Source organism: Sparus aurata, chromosome 20, assembly GCF_900880675.1.
Source record: "Sparus aurata chromosome 20, fSpaAur1.1, whole genome shotgun sequence".
NCBI lineage: Eukaryota > Metazoa > Chordata > Actinopteri > Spariformes > Sparidae > Sparus > Sparus aurata.
Window position 1 is genome coordinate 20,452,836 of NC_044206.1, and position 16,326 is coordinate 20,469,161.

At 43.1% G+C, this 16,326-nt stretch overlaps 1 protein-coding gene across 1 annotated transcript; it reads right to left on the reverse strand.

The window, feature by feature from the left end:
• Positions 1–4,775: 4,775 nt before the first annotated feature.
• Positions 4,776–16,326, reverse strand: trim8b (tripartite motif containing 8b). Its single transcript, XM_030400451.1, has 5 exons — positions 13,603–16,326; positions 7,615–7,710; positions 7,238–7,503; positions 7,010–7,125; positions 4,776–6,909 (listed from the first exon to the last, which is right to left on the reverse strand). Exons 1-5 carry the CDS (start codon positions 14,206–14,208, stop codon positions 6,209–6,211), a joined length of 1,785 nt encoding a protein of 594 aa, XP_030256311.1. The 5' UTR covers positions 14,209–16,326; the 3' UTR covers positions 4,776–6,208.

Genomic DNA, 16,326 nt, shown 5'->3' on the forward strand with positions numbered 1-16,326 from the left:
ATAAATTGATGGTTGGCTCTGATCTTTTATTGGATTTGTTCATAACAAAAAGACACAACAGTCTCACTATGACTTATTAAATATCAGATACTTTGTAAAACCTGTGTTTTATAACCAGATTATTAAAAACCTACTTCATTACAGCACTGAGACCACATGTCATCACTCACTCTCCACTCTTTGTCTTGTACTCTTTTGTTTCCCAGCTGAAAGCGTTATTTCAGAACCTCTTGTTACAGCGCTGAGTTGGAGGAAGTCGTCTTTGTCACCAGCAGGGTTGTTACTGAACTCCAGACCACAGTCAGCACAGTCACATTAGCTGGTGATATATATCTAACAGTGTGTTCCTGCTGTAGGAACAGAATGTTGTGTGTTTTACTCTGCGTAACTTTGTACGTGATGGATTCGGAGGGGCCTCGGAGACTTGCGAACAGCCTCCTCTTCTTCTTCTCTCACAAAGATTGTCATTGTCCGGTCTTCCTCTCCTCTCACACAGACAGAATGTGCTGCTATTGTTCCTCATGTCTGCCTCTTATGTTCTCACAAACCACCATGGAAAAGACGTTACGATACGCCCTCAGAGGTACATTTAGACTTTTTTTGGAGGGGAAATATGCTCATTAGCATTCTGGTGAGAGTTCAATGAGAGGATTAGCAGGCTACCATTCTCCGTACTCTCAATATGAAGCTACAGCTAGACGCTGGTTAGCTTAGCTTTGCATAGAGACTGTAAACAGATGGAAAGAGCTAGCCTGGCTCTGGAGCTGACCTCTTGAACTTACTGATTAACGCGTAACAGCCTGGTAATCTGTGCAAAAACCACAGTTGAAAAACCTTTTATCATTGGGGCTGTGTGCTGAAACGGTTCCCAGCCAGGAGCAGCAACTTCCTGGAGTCTCCATTTATTTGCTTCACAACTGGTCAGGAACGAGTCCTAAAACCTGGAAACCAGTTAGCTGTTTTGCACTTCCAGTTAGATGCTGTATTTGTGTAGGTTAACCCAGAAAGTTAGCATCTCCCTGGTTCCTTGGACAAAAAGCCTGAGAGAATTACGAATTGGATTTTGGAATATCGACGAAAACATTTCTGTTTCTGATGCTGACATGTTTTCTTCACAGATGAACTCCACTTTTTTGATTTTCGAAGCGTAAATTAAATAGCTAGGAGTAAGAAGCTAACGCTAGGCTGTAAACAGACTACTAAGGTTTTATTATACACAATTACTATACATGTTTTCTATAAACATCAATGCACAAATTGTAAAATTATATTTAGAATAGTTTGTAACTAAAGTTGTCCTGTGAAGACAGAGTAGTGTCCCCGCCAACCTCTGTAGCCTCATTTAGCAGCTTGTTAGCAACTGCTGTTTTTAAGACATGTTAGCACTTCATAATTAAATTGTGGACAGTTAATAATGTATTTTATGTTGTAGAACAAAATATTGCAAATATCTTAAATCTGTGGTAACTACAGACCTTATTTCCGGCATTTAATCCAAAGTCAATCAAAAAACCTCACAGACCACAACCCTCTGTAAGGTCTGTGGTTAACACCGGCTTAAGAGATTTTCACATTTTGTTTTACGACATTAAATACATCCAAAATCCAATTTAAAGTCTCAGGCTTCTTGTCGAGGGAACCAGAGCGATGATCATTTCTGGGTCAGGCTACAAAAAAAAATATAATTCCTGCAGCGCTCTATGAATGGCTAATTGATGTTTTTAAACCCGGATTTGTCTACAGATCAACGTAATAATTTAATGCTAGGCCGATTTTTTTAAAGGTTAGCTGTTTACCCCTGTTTCCAGTCTTTGTGCTAGGCTAAGCTAAGCTAACCAGCTGCTCTCTGGCCTTATATTAACCAGATATAAGAGTGGAATCGTTCTATTGTTGTGAGTCTCGGCAAGCTTATGCATATTTTTTCAAAAATGTGGAAAACACTGTCTCCATAGAGAGCACTGAGGATAATTAAATATCTCTAAGTGTTCATGCTACGCTTTAAAAAAAATATAATAAGAGTCCATTTTCTTTTTTAGTGGCCTCTGTGGTGTTTTATGTCCGTGTTTTTAAAAAAAAAAAGCTGTAAATGAGAGAGCATAAAGTTCTGTGGTGGTTTCATTAGTGGATGAAAGCCTTTCCCCTCACAGTGTGTGTGTGTGTGTGTGTGTGCAATTTAAAACAGCCAGGCAGCATGTTGGTGTGTGTCAGAGATACATATCAGAGATGTTGGGCGACCAAATTACTGCCTTTCTTTCTCCTCGTGGGTCAGACAGCTGTGCAGCAGCTGTGTGTGCAAGTGTGAGAAAATGTGTGTGTCAGGAGTGAAAGGGGTGCAGTGTTTGTATTTGTGTGTGTGTGTGTGTGTGTCAGAGAGTGAAAGATAGAAAAGCAGCGCTGTAATTTATGCTGCACCTCCGACCCCACAGCTCTTGGCTGCCTGCGTCTCTGCTGAGGTTTGCTGACGTGAGAAAAAAAAAAAGAAAAGGCAGCACATCAGACCTCTGCCTCCACCAGAGAGAGAGAGAGAGAGAGAGAGAGAGAGAGAGAGAGAGAGAGGGAGGAAAGAGGTGGGAGTAAGAGACGAGGGTGGAGCGAGAAGAAGCAGTGTGATTTAAAATGTTTGTTTTTACGTGTACGTTCACCACCGATTGGCGTTAGAGGGAAAGCCAGGGCGTTTAGAAACTCAAACTGACAAACTTCAATGAACGCAAAGAAACCTTTAAAGTTCATTCTTGGCTTTGGAAACTAAAGGTGACAAAATCTCTCCACGAGGTTCATTTAGCAGCTGGTTTGGCGCTCTCAAGACGTATCACATGATCTTCATCAGCAGATGGAGATGTAATAGAGGAGTATACGCTCAGATTTCCCCCTTCTTTTCATGGGGACTTTAAGCACATTGAATCCACGATGAGGCTTTTAGACTGAGACTGTTGAGTTAGTTGCCATCCAAGAAATCAGTTAACCAAGTAACAATCTCATGCAACCTCATCACCAGGATAAATGTTGGTATGTATCTGAAAAACAGGGTAACTTTCAACTTTACATTTCAGTTTTACATTTTATGAGGTCTGGTTATGTTTCAGCACAGGAACACACCTGATTAGGGGTTAGGAAGCGACCATGTTTCAGCTTAACATGTCCTGATGTGAAAAAATACCCACTTTTATCAGCTGACAGTGCTTTCAAAGTGGTCTTGAGGCTACAAGGCTACAGCTAGTTAGCCTAGCTTAGCATAAATACTGGAAGTATAAGAGGAAACAGCTAGCACTGGTTTGTCTAAAGGTTCCTAATAAACATGCTTTATCTTGTTAGGTTAATAATTTTTTTTTAAAAAGGACGCAGTTGTTTTACTGATGGTAAATGTTGGTAGGCAGAGACGTCTTCTGTTCAAGCTAACTGTTTGACGTCTTTATGCTAATTTAAACTCCTCGAAAAAACCCCAGTGAAGGAATAATTTACTTTTATGCTGAGCATCAGATGAAAAAACAGATACCATTCTGATAACCGTCCACTAAATACAAGGGTACCCTGCTGGAAAAACCAGCATAGACCAGCACAAAAAACAGCACCGAAACACAACATATGCTGTGTTTTGGTGCTGGTCTATGCTGTTTTGTTTCCTGACAGGGTACAGCTACTTAGCCCAGCTTAGCATAAATACTGAAAGTAGAGGGAAACAGCTAGCCTTGTTAAGAGCCATGTTATCTCCCATTTATTTATTCAGGACTTAAAAGGAGGCACGGTGGTTTCATGAAAGGTTACGTGCTCATAGGCAGACTTAGTTTTTTGGCTAGCTCTTGCCCCTGTTTCCAGTCTTTGTGCTAAGCTAAGCCACACAACACCTGGTTCTCTTTTTTTCATATTTACCTGACAAACACAAGACTGGGATCAAGCACATTTCCCAAAACAATAGCGTCCTTTTACCCTCCCCGTTCTGAAGCTCTCGATCGTATCACACAACCTCTAACCTTCACTTTTGTCAGCAGATTTCAAGTCTTTCTCAATCTCCATTCCCCGTTCACTCCCTCAAACACGCACGTGGATCATCCCTGCTGTCTGAATGAATTGGAGGCTCAGTGTTCTGGGTTGGGTAAAGCAGTAATGCAACAGCTTAATCAGGCTGAAGGGAACAAACACTCTGACCTACTACTCATCTCAAGACTCGTTCTCTCCATCCTGTTTTCTCTCTGCAGGCCTCCGCCCACACAGACCCATGAGCACTGATTGTGCTGGGTAGACGCAGAGATGTTTCAAAAGTTTGTGTTTGAATAAGGGTTTGTCCTTCTGTTAATGTCTCTTTGGAAAGAGCAAAACACCAAATACATGAAGCGTCAAAGAGAAGAAGGCAGCCACGCAGATTATTTGCATGTTTACAAGGAAGAGCAGAAAATGTTTGATGTCAGGGAACAAGTGGGAGGATGCTGCTACATCTTAAAAGTCATATGAAGAGTGAGCAGATGACTGTGTAGGGATGACTGGAAAGAAACACCGAGCACAAAACAGATGCAGAGATTCTGTTTGTAAAGATGTGAGGATAATTAAATACGACTGGTGAGAGTCTAGATTGGGCATATTTCAAACATGTCCCATTAATCAAGAAGACCAAAACCAACAATTATTGACTGAAGCGACTTGTTCGGGAAGTATTTCAGGACTAATGCACTGATGGTTTTGGTCTTTTCAAGGGATTTATTCCCAATAATTAAAATATAAAACCCTTATTTTTTTAAAACCAACATTAGAAAACAGGATTTGCACAGAATTAACAGCAGAGACCGTTTTAAATTTGTTCGTTTATTTGGAACCCTTCTCCAAATCACGTCTGTAATTTTTCCATTTCACAAAATATTTACAAAAAAAGATACTTTTATGTCGTTTTTTTTCCTCTTTACGTTGACTGTTGGAACAGCTCCTTTTTAGGATGGTGACAATTGCTTACATCTTGCAGTCCAGTCTTTGTTCTTTTAGAAAAGTTTCATGAAAAAAGAGTCCTCCCGCCCTTCTTCTTTTCTTTCATACACTCATTTTAAAACTGCATACATTTTTATCCCCCCATTGTTCTTCTTTTGAGTGCTTTAAAAAACTCTTCCTTGCATGCTTTCAGCTGCAAACAGGAAGCCAAGAGCTCGTGTGCTTATTGAGAGGAAGTGACATCTTTGCCCTGCAGGAAGTACAATTACAGCATCATCAGATCCTCCAGATGCTTGATTGGTTTGGTCTGTCCAGTCTTGCCTGTTTCTCTTAAATCAAAGAGTCTCTCTAAACAAGCATGAAACCTACAAATAACACAAAGTCTTGTAATAACTAAATGGAAACAGTCTTTGTCAGAAGATTTCTGTCCTGTGGGGAGCCTGGCAGCAGGAAGAGAGCGCTAGGAGTGAGGGCTAAACTCCCAAAACTCCTTGAGAAGCAGCTCTAGTGTCCCCCTGCGTGTCAGCATCTGTAGTCCAGGCATAACAAGGCGTCCACAAGTGCATTGTGGGTGTTCCATGGAAGAGCATTTTGTGTTCAAGCCGTACGATCCATCCCTGAACTCGGCAAAGAAAGGAAGAAGTGCCATGACGATAAAAATCAACAGACGCCACAGGGACCGCAGTCCCTTTTTTAAAGGATCTATCAAACAAAGTGAGCTGGGCAGAGAAAAATATGATGCTAATAACATAAGGCAATTGACCTCAGTACAACTGGAGGGGTGATTATATCAGAGAAACATGAGGCGCTAAACTGGAAAGGTCAACACTGCTTGGTATTATCTCTTTTCCCTTTAGCGTTGGTGAGAAGCCACAAAGAGGCATGAGAAGATTTCCTAATAAAAGTTTGTTTTCTATCAATCCGTCTCCTGCCCTATAAATTAAAAAGAAGCATGATGTCGTACTTTCCTCGCGGGCCTCTCTCGTTTCTTGTCTGTGTGTGAAATGCTGAGCTAAGTTGTGCCAGAGTGAGCGGCTGTTTATGCATTTTTACGTATAATACACTACATGAAACACTGACTAAAAATAAAGGAAATAAAAAGACAAAGAGATCAACCCTGCCCCCGAACGTGTATACATGTTCTAGATCTGTGTGTGTGCGTATAGATTTTAATATCTGAATGTGTGTGGTGTTTAACTACATGTGTTGTTTTCCGGTTAATAAGTCGGTAAAGGTGTGCTATTTTGGTGCCTGTCTTTAAATCCGTGTGTGTGTGTGTGTGTGTGTGTCTACTCTGTTAACTGGTGACATAGTGCTTTGTCGAGGGCTGCCCATACAGCCCATAGAAATCTGCATGTCTGTGTGTCTGTGAGGCGTCTATCCAGTCCCTCACTGCCAAGCCCTGCATGGACGGACCTCCAGAGGCCAAGCCGGGAGGAGGCGGGTAGTCTTGGGCGCTGACCCAGGGGAAAGAGCCAGATCGCGGGTATGGGGGATGACTGCGGTGGCCCGACACTGAGGGCACGCCGGAGCAGTAGCAGTTATCCATCGTGCACACCAGGATCTTCCGGCCGCCGTATTGAGGCAGCACGGCCTGCTGGGAGGAGTGCGAGGAGCTGCTGCCTCCAGGAGGAAAGTGCGAGGAGCCAAACACGGAGCCTGAATGGTGGTTGGTCAGAGAGCCGCTTGCGCTTCCTGTCCCGCCGCTCTCGCTGATGTGAGGCGGGCCGCAGGGGCCGAGAGGCTGCTGATTGGTGGACTGGCCCTCTCCGGAGGCTGAGCCCGAGCCCAGGTAGGGCTGTTTGGCTAACGACGAAGAAGAGGATGAGGAAGAGGAGGAGGAGTCCTTGAAACCTGGAGCAGCGTTTTTTCCGACGTTCCCGTTCCCCTCTGGGAAGGCAGTGGAATGTTTCCGTTTCTCGGCTCCAGAGCCAGAGCTCTGACCGCTGGGATACGCAGGAACAGACTGCAGGAAGGTCGAGGGAGGGGTAAGGGGAGCTGAGAGAGGAGAGAGGAGAGAAAAGATGGGAAGTCAGAGGATAATTAAGATAAAAACACACTCCTGACAGTAATGTCCTGGATCCGTCTGGGATCTTACCTTCCAGCGTTCTCTTCAAGCTCTTCTCTCTTTTTGAGATTTCAGAGAGGAACAGTTTGGAGTTTAGATTCCCCACTTTATAAGGAGGGAGACTGCTGCCCACACATGCCTGAGACCTGCAACAAGAGCCAAGAGACAGGCGAGATAAGAAGTCAGCTTGAAATTGAATTATAGACCCAAGGGCTGAAAAAAACCTTTATTTCAGAACTCCGTCAGCTTCTCCCTCACCTGTCTGTGAGGATTTTAACAGGCTTGGTGTTTTTCATGAAGCTCAGCTCCTCCGCCTTACTGAAGGCCGTGTGGATGGAGCTCAGCAGCTTCTGGGCCTCGTGGCGCTGCTCGCCCAGAGCCAACACCTGCGCGGCGTTCTCCTGGCAGAACCGAGCCTGAGCCCGATCCAGAGCCTCCAGTGTCCGACCAAGATCCTCCTCCAGGAGCTGGTGCATCCGCTGGTACTGCAGACGCACCTCCTCTTTCAGCTCACACACCCTGTCCTGTAGAGAAACAAAACATCAGTCCACTCAGAATTTCCTTTGTGTTACGCAACGTTTAGAATCTCTGAAAATGTGTGCAGTTGCTTTTTACGCCCACGGAGCAGAACATACCTCCACCACACACTTGTCAGAGTCCAGTTTGCAGAGCTGTTCTTCGATCTCCTGCACCCGCTCCTCCACGCGCTCCTGCTGCCTGAGGAGGCTTTGCTGTGGAGAAAGAAAGAAAAGTCTTAACCTTTGGGGAGTTGTGACCTCAGCTAGCCACTAGCATCCCCTCCCCATGCCGGAGATATTAGAATCCGGGAGCCGGCTAATTTAGTCTCCATCGAACACACAATCCCTGTGGGGGAGGAGGGAAGGAGGGTGTGCTGTCATAGCAACCAACAGCTATTTTGTGTTTGCATTAGTGAGAGAGGACTAATGCTGGGGGAGCTGGGGGCAGTGAGCACAGATAAATAAATGGGCATACGGAGGCAGAAAAAGCTCCAGCAGCTCTCCTCTTTCCACTCCCCCCTCAGTGCGCCTCCTCCTTGTACTTTAAAAGATGCACATGTTTTCACAGCAGCAGCGGCTGCTGCTCTGCAATGTTGTGGCAACAACGCTTGTTATTTCAAGGATGATGACTGCAACTGCAACAACAGCAGACGCATGCTCGGGCCACACTCAGATGCCCACCACGGTCAGAATAAATAATAAAAAATGGAACATAATTAACGGCTTCATGCGAGCTTGACGATCCTTTATGTCGCTCTCTGCATTGTCTCACAGTAGGAATGTCATTGACACAGATTTACTAATCCTTCATGTTATTAATATTTAATGTGAGATATGAATAATCCTCAATCAACATCTAATGAATGAGAAGCTTGTTGATAAGATGGCATGGACGAAAATAATACAGAGCCGAACCAACGATTATTTCAGTGTTGATTAATCTGCAGATTAATGTCTCTACTGATTGATTGGTTTGGTCTTTTGTGTTTAACATCAAAAAAAGAGGAAAAAAGGGGTGCTTGTAATTCCCCAGAGCCAGAGATGACACTTCCAACTAACAGTCAAGTGCATTCACAATAAATTATCAGTTAATCGTTAATAATATTTGACATTATATGAAACAAAATAATGACTTCACTTTGATTGCAGAGCTTCCTACTGTCACTATTAAACAACCGGCCCAACACAATCCTACCAATACTGACTAAAATGTAATGTTATTAAAGAAACATTTTCTGATGGCACGCTTATTTTATATACTTGATAAGCAAGTCTGAGTAATAAAACAAAATGCATTGTAATGTATTTGTGCTCATCTGGTCAGTTAATACATATTTAAATGGGTAAAATTCTTAAATAATTAATCAATGAATGATTCATTATTCACATCCCTATCCGACAGCTGAGGTTATTTATTTATCATATAAGATAAAACAAAAGCAGGAAATTATCACATCTGAAGAGCGAGACATGTTTTATTCAATGATGTTTAGAAAGGAAGATTAAATCAGTAACTAATCCCACAAGTCAATAATCTGTTGTTGTTCACATGCTGAACGTCTGTTTACATACATCTTCATCATCCGTGTTGTTCAGGAAACTACTTACATCTAATTTAAAAAAACTCAATAAATGTAACAATCAATTGTAGTAAAAAAAATGTCATTAAATCAAAAATACTAATCAAAATGTTGGTTGAAATATAATTTATCTTCAGTAAACATGAAGAATATAACATAAATTCTTTTTATTTTGTATATTTTTCAGTGGTCAACAAATCCAGTGGGACATATTTGAGTGTGACACCATCGATGCACATCGCTCGCTCTGACTTTAACTCCATATTTTGTTTGTCCTGTAGGCTACATATTTGTTTTATCAAGGTTTAAAAACAGTTTGTTAGGAGAGTTATCAAAAAGTATTGAAATATGTTGCATCAAATATTCCATCTTCAACGGGGTAACTTGTAGGGCTGCAACAAACAATTAGACACATGATCTAATGATTACTTTCACGATGAATCGTTTATAAAATTCCCCAAGCCCAAAGTGACGCCTTTTAAATCGCCTTTCTTGTCCAACCAACTGTCAAAAACCCAAAGATTCGTCATTTATGATCATAAATGACGAATGTATGCAGCAAATCCTCATTTAAGAAGCTGAAACCACCAAATGTTTGAAATTTGTCCTGGAAAAATGTCTGAAATGATAGACGATTAACAAAATAGTTCCTTTGATTGATTGTAGCTCCAGAAAGTAGTAATCTGTAATCTATTACAGTTAAAGTAACCTTCCAAACACTGATCATCATCACCACCACCACCACCACCACAATCCAATGATTCCACTCAGACAGCAGCAGATTTTATCATTAGTGATCAGCTGCTGTAGAGCTCCAAATGAAAACCTGCACACTCCTGGGCCTCTGTGGCACATGGTTGGGAACCACTGCCCTAGATATCTTTCTCTCTCTCTCACTCTCTCACACACACACACACACACACACACACACACACACACACACACACACACACACACGCACACACACGCACACACACGCACACACACACACAGTTGGCATGGTTAGATCCAGGACTGTGACCTGGTTGTGCTGATTGATTGAGTTAGGCTCCAAGCAGAAGCCAGGGGAAAAACAGGGTCGAAGGAGCCGAAGCCTCCCAGAGGGGGGTGGCAACTAAATGTATGGGACACCTTTGGGGGGGGGGGGAGAGTGGGGGTATAAAGAGGGTAGGGTGCTCTTTAGCTGTCATTTCACAGCAGTGTCTTCTCCATCAGAGACAACAAAGCAGAGCCGAAGGGAAGGTCGGTCCTCGCCTGGAGTGGCGGGTGGATGGTGTGAGTGAGGTGAATGTGTTGGGGGGGCTGATGGACAAGAAGAGTGGTGTGTGTGTGTGTGTGTGTGTGTGTGTGTGTGTGTGTGTGTGTGTGTGCATTCTTCGATAGCATTCAACAGGGGGGGATGTCTTTGTGACCATGAGGAGAAATATCTAAAAATGATGATGGATTAATGGATTATCAATGTGACAAGGTGATGAGATTATTTTTCAGAGGATTCCTCCAGGAAATTATTTACCAGAGGTGATTCTGAACACGCCTGTCTTGTGAAGAATGTATTCAGTAGTAGACGGCCCACACAATGATCACACTCATTATAAATATGGTTCGCTGCCCTTTTTGATTTGATATAATGTGTTTTGGATATATTGGCATTTTTTTTAATTTTAGTTTTACATATCTAATCAATATCTGTAGATATGAGTGAGGTGAATGTGGTGAGGGGGCTGATACATATTGACTGATCTTATATTGACTGATCTTACATATCAGTCAATATGTAAGAAGAAACGGCAGGAGAAATGCAGAATATCACTATAATATATCAATAGTATTTTGAGGCTGGCGATAAATGTATGAGAAGTGTCTTTTAACCGAATAACCCTGTAACATCACACAAACACTTGATTGGAACCATCTTAACAATTGTTTGGACTTTTTATTAAGCAATTTGCTGATTCTAGCTTCTCAAATGTCTGGCATGATGTCTTTGTTTTGAGTTTCAAGGTAGTAAACTGATTATCCTTGATGTTTTGGATTGTTGGTTGTGCAAAACAAGATGTCGCTTTGAACTGCTGGTTGGTATGATTAGCATTTTTGACAATTTTAATGAAAGAAACTAATTATAGATCAAGGGAATAGTCATCAAATGAACTAATAATGAAAATAATCAATAATTAGTTGCAGTCCTGCTTCGGTTTAAGACTAAAACGCATGAAAAACAAATGATATTCACACCAGCGGCACTTTCAAGGCTTTAGAAGTGTTAGCGGGGTTAACTAAGCAATAATAATAGTGTTATCAATACTCGCTAACCTAGATCTTCATGAATAAATGATGCGCCATACCAATTGCTCTAAGAACAGGAATTAGTGTCCTGTTACCATAGAAAAGGCCTCTTTTGGTTGACTGACAGGATGGGGGGAGGAAGGTGGTTGCCTGGGTACCATCAGCATGTTAGCATGTTTTAGCATGAAGCCCTACCCAAATTTCCAATGATGTACTTTGCATTTTGTAGTGGAGTGTTCTCTTGTTATTCATCAGCCAACATAAACCTATGATCAACTGATGCACCAACCCTGCTGTTTTATCACTATAGCATTAGATGCCATTACATTGTTTACCAACAGGAATAGATTTCTTTTTTTAAAACTAAGGCTTTTCTGATACCAATACCAGTGTAAGAAATGCCTCTGGTGCTGCCTAAAGTGTTGGAATGTTGTATTGACAAAGTTCAGGTATCTGAATCATATCAGGGAGGAAAAAAATGTGGAATCCTCATAAGAAATGTGTTCTTTATGTTATGTCGTTATGCTATATTAAAAAAAGTTGATATTGCATCACATTTTTCAGAGATAAACATTGATATATATCTGGACCAAAACCAGAATAAATCAGCCTGATTACAGATAATGTCAGAAAAGCTTTAAATGTGAACGATCTTTGTAACACAGCTTCTAAATTCAGACCAGGTCCCAACTGACGGCCCTTCGTGAGCCCCAGGTGACCAATTAACAATACATAAAGCTGAGTCATAGCATTACCAGCAGGAAATACACCCAAGCATGACACAGTTGACACCTATAAAGGGGTGTAGGGTGAACTACATGAGTCAGTCAGCCTGTTCTCTCTCTGACTAAACCACTCTGTCATACGCCCCTTTAAAAAACAGAAAAAAGGGGGGAGGAAAACCAACCCGACATCTTCTCGAACCTTCCACAGCAGCACCAAACCCCCAGGAAGTCAAGAGGTTAATAAAAAACCCAGGAGACCACAGAATCAAGTGACAAATCACTTTAATCCCCCTTCCCCTTGTCTCCACTCCCACCCCTCCCTCACAACTGGCGATCCCTGAGCTAGGATGCACCTGTGCTGGGGAGATAAGGCCCTCTGAGGGCCCCTCATTGTTCCACCCTCGACTGCATTGTTTGTCATTCCAACAGATGAGAACGGAGGCTGGAGTGGATCACAACTGAAAAATGCACAAGACTCTCACACAGGGACTAAATAAAAAAACACTCAAAATGCAATTGTTTCTAAAAAAAAAGAAAAGACAAATTCTGTTTTTGATTGAGTAAAGTGATTCTAAGATTGAGAAAAGATCATGGCAGCTCTGTACCCAGAAGTCTCAGCTTAATGTCTTTTATTTGGCAGAGAAGGACATTAAAATGTCCCCTTTGTTCTGGTCATGTCTGCTTGACGACTACAAAGTGGATGAAAAATGACCTCACTGACTTCTGTGATGATGAATGCACGCAGCTTCATTTTGGTACTTAATTGATCACTGATTAATTGGCAAGTTCATGCACGCAGGGCCACAGCTGACGGATATTTTCAATATCTATTAATCTACTGATTACTTTCTGTTCCAGCAGTTGCAGAGCCCACAGTGAGGTCTTCAAATATGTAGCTTTGCTTGCCCAACATTCAAAAACCCAAAGAGAGTCTGTTTACCGTCACAGAAAAGAGAAGCTAGAACCAGTGAGTTTCTGCCAGTATTTCTTAAGAAAATGACTTAAAGCTGATCAAAATAACTGCAGATCACCTGATGATAGAATAATCGATTGAGTAGATGATGTCTGATAAACGGCTACATAGCTCGATTATTTTCTCGTAGATTAAATTAGTTGTTGGTTCATAAAATGTCAGGAATTGTAAAAAAATGTCAATGAGTGTTTCCCAAAGCCAAAGATGACGTCCTCAAATGTCTTGTTTTGTTTACAGCCAAAACATCATCAGTTTGCTGTCATAGAGGAGTAAAGAAGCTGGAATAAGATAATTTCAACTTCATTTTCCTAAACAAATTATTCAAACCAATTACTACACTATCAAAATAGATGGCGATTAATTTAACAGTTGACACTTTATGGATTAACTGCTGCAGCTCTAGTCTGACATCAAGAATGAAGTCAAACTACTGGCTGTAATTTGGTTCCTGTCACAGTGTGACAGAGTGCGACTCCACCCTGAGCAGAAATAAGGAGTGAATGAATGTGCTTAATGTGTTTATATGGTATAAAATGATCCTTACTCTGATGTCGTTGCGTCTCAGCTCCACGTCAGTCACCGCATGGCCGTGGCTGGGGTGGCAGCGGGCGAAGCAGCAGTACTGACACACCGCTGTCTGCTCGGCCTCGCAGTGGTACAGCCTGTACTCGTCATGCTGCAGGCAGGTCCAGGCCTTCACCGCCTCGGCCTCCACCAACAGGTGCCCGAGGGCCGAGCAGGGCTGCTGCAGGTGAGTCTGGACGTGGGACTGGCAGCACGGGGCGTTGCATCGCAGGCAGACTTTGACCGCGGGGAGTGGTGGGCCTCGGCGGCACAGGATGCACTGCAGCACCGGCGTGGTTGCCTTCTCCACGCTCAGGGCGTTGTACTTCTCGACTATGTTGGACAGTTTGTGGTTCTTCTCCAGGCTGGGCTTCTGTGTGTAAGCATGATTGCACTCGGGGCAGCGGGCCAGCGAGGAGTCTTTGGCCCAGGCCTCGCTGATGCAGCCCCGGCAGAAGTTGTGCTTGCAGGGCAGCTGGATGGGATCTGAGAACACGTGCAGGCAGATGGGGCAGATGAGCTCCTCCTCAAAACAGTTCCTCCACGTCTCAGCCATGTCAGAGGCCATCATGGTGCGGGCAGGCATACACTATTTTCCACTTCTACCAGACCTTGAGGCCTCTGTCTCTCTGTCCTCGCAAAGAAACCTGACACTTTCAAAAATGAGTCTTGAGGAGAAAAAAAAAAAAGATAAAAACAGACGCAATGCTGTCCAGTGAGATCAGCCTGTGGATTTCAAACCTTGTGACCAAATTAGACGAATCTCCCTGACAGACGTCGAGTATTGCTTATTGCTGCAGCATGAAGGCAAATTCCAGAATATTGACCAGAGAAGGCTTCAGGCGAGGATGACAACACCTTGTTGATTTCAACACACACAGCAGGGGCTGACGTTATACAGATTACAGTAAACGGTGCTTTCCTTTCCTCTAAGTCACACATACACACACACACACACACTCACACAAACACACACACAGTGGGCCTGCCTTTATAGCTTCTGTGTGTGTTTATAGGCCTACAGGAAGCTAAAAGCCTGTCAAAGCTACAGGTAAACCATGAAATGCGAACAAGGCACAGAGAACTAAATACCTAACCACTCACTCGTATGACCATGAGGTGAATCAATCTCTGTCTAGCACATGAAAAGACACTTGATCCCTTTTCTTGCTGCCTGCTCAGGCCCTTACCTTCACTTCCAGCGCCGGATTATGATTGACTGTGGACCAATTCAGACCAACAAACCAAGCATGAAAATCCCATGAGAAAAAAGGGACGGCTCCGGGTCCACACCCTGAATGGTATTCACACACACAGAGCCCTCTCTCTCTTTTTATAAAAACCTGAATCTGTTTTTATCAGGACCTCAAGGACGCTTGACTCCCTTCAATAATCACAACGCAGCGCAATGCTTTTGTCCGCTGAATCATAAATAAGTCTCCGAGCAGCCTCCACCTGCAATTTAATTATACATACAACCAGCGACGGTGTGGCAGTCAGACGACAAAAGCAGTATCACAGGTCAGATGGACACCACAGCCACCTCCAGCCCTTCAATTCCACATAAAAGCGACATCTCCATTTGATGAATAACGCCTGCTATGTGGCACAGCAGCTCGCATATCTGTACACAAGGCCTCGGCTTTTTTTCCCCCTTCTTCTTCTTCTCCTTCCTCTCTCTCTACCAGTTTTCTGTCGACAACAAAGGCCCTTATAATCTCATTAGACAGGAAAATCATACCCGAGCCATCATTTTCGAGCCTGTTTACTGCATAGTTAATCGTTTTTAATGGTCGAGTCCAGCTCCTGCGCACAAAACAAAGGGTTTTAGGATCCGCAGGAATGTTGGCTGCTGTTGCGGAGCCTTTTGGTTTCCCCCCTCCGACACATCTATCAAATATCTCCGGACCCACCAGATTATTAGGATTATTCTTACATCCACCTCCGGCCTCTTTTCACTTTGGTCTCCACCTTATTTACCTTAATGTCGCCTCAGCCTTTAGCCAACAACATATTTTTTCCCTACTTCCTTATCTCGGTTAAATCGTGTAAATTACCTCAGACGTCACCTCACCATTTTCTACCACAAGCACAGGTACAGATAAACACAAAGATTTTTGGCACTATTTTCTGCGGTGGCTAACGCGAGCTATGGTCATAATCTTTAAAAAGCAGCCATATTTATATATTTTAACTCACAGAAATACAAAAATATACCCAGCTAATCTTAAAGGGGACGTCGCTTTTTCTGTCCTTGTTAGGGGTAGCTGTCATCAGCCATCTTGCAAATCCTCTTTTTTTTTTTTTTTTAAAGGAGAGAGGAAAAAAAAAAGGGAGATATCCGCCGTGGAGAAGCTGCTTCACCAACGCTGCTTTTCGATAGCTGACCTACAGACACACGAACGCCAAAGTCCCGTCTTTAAACAGGAACAACACGCCTTTTCTGTCGCTATTGTAGGTCCAGAAGCGGCAGGAGCAGCTCGACGTGCTGGTTCTGTCTCGGTTTTCTCTGCTCGGTGTGTCCGGTGAGAGTCGGCTTCGTGGTTCATAAAAATCCAACACGGTTGTGAATAATAATTGGTGTTTTCTCCCCCCCTCCTCTTTCTTTCTCTGTCTCTATCGGTCAGGCTTTAGAGAGAGGAGGAATGCAGGCGAGCTGGACTGCTCTCCAAAACCAGCGTCAATGGTACCGCGGTGACGCGAC

What these genes read in the sequence shown, in the direction of transcription:
- trim8b (XM_030400451.1), bottom strand. Translation starts at nt 14,208, where the DNA reads ATGCCTGCCCGCACCATGATGGCCTCTGACATGGCTGAGACGTGGAGG. An exon ending in CTGACAAGTGTGTGGTGGAG is followed by an intron (nt 7,504 to 7,614) that starts GTATGTTCTGCT and finishes GTTTCTCTACAG; the next exon opens with GACAGGGTGTGTGAGCTGAA. An exon ending in CTTGAAGAGAACGCTGGAAG is followed by an intron (nt 6,910 to 7,009) that starts GTAAGATCCCAG and finishes CTCCTCTCTCAG; the next exon opens with CTCCCCTTACCCCTCCCTCG.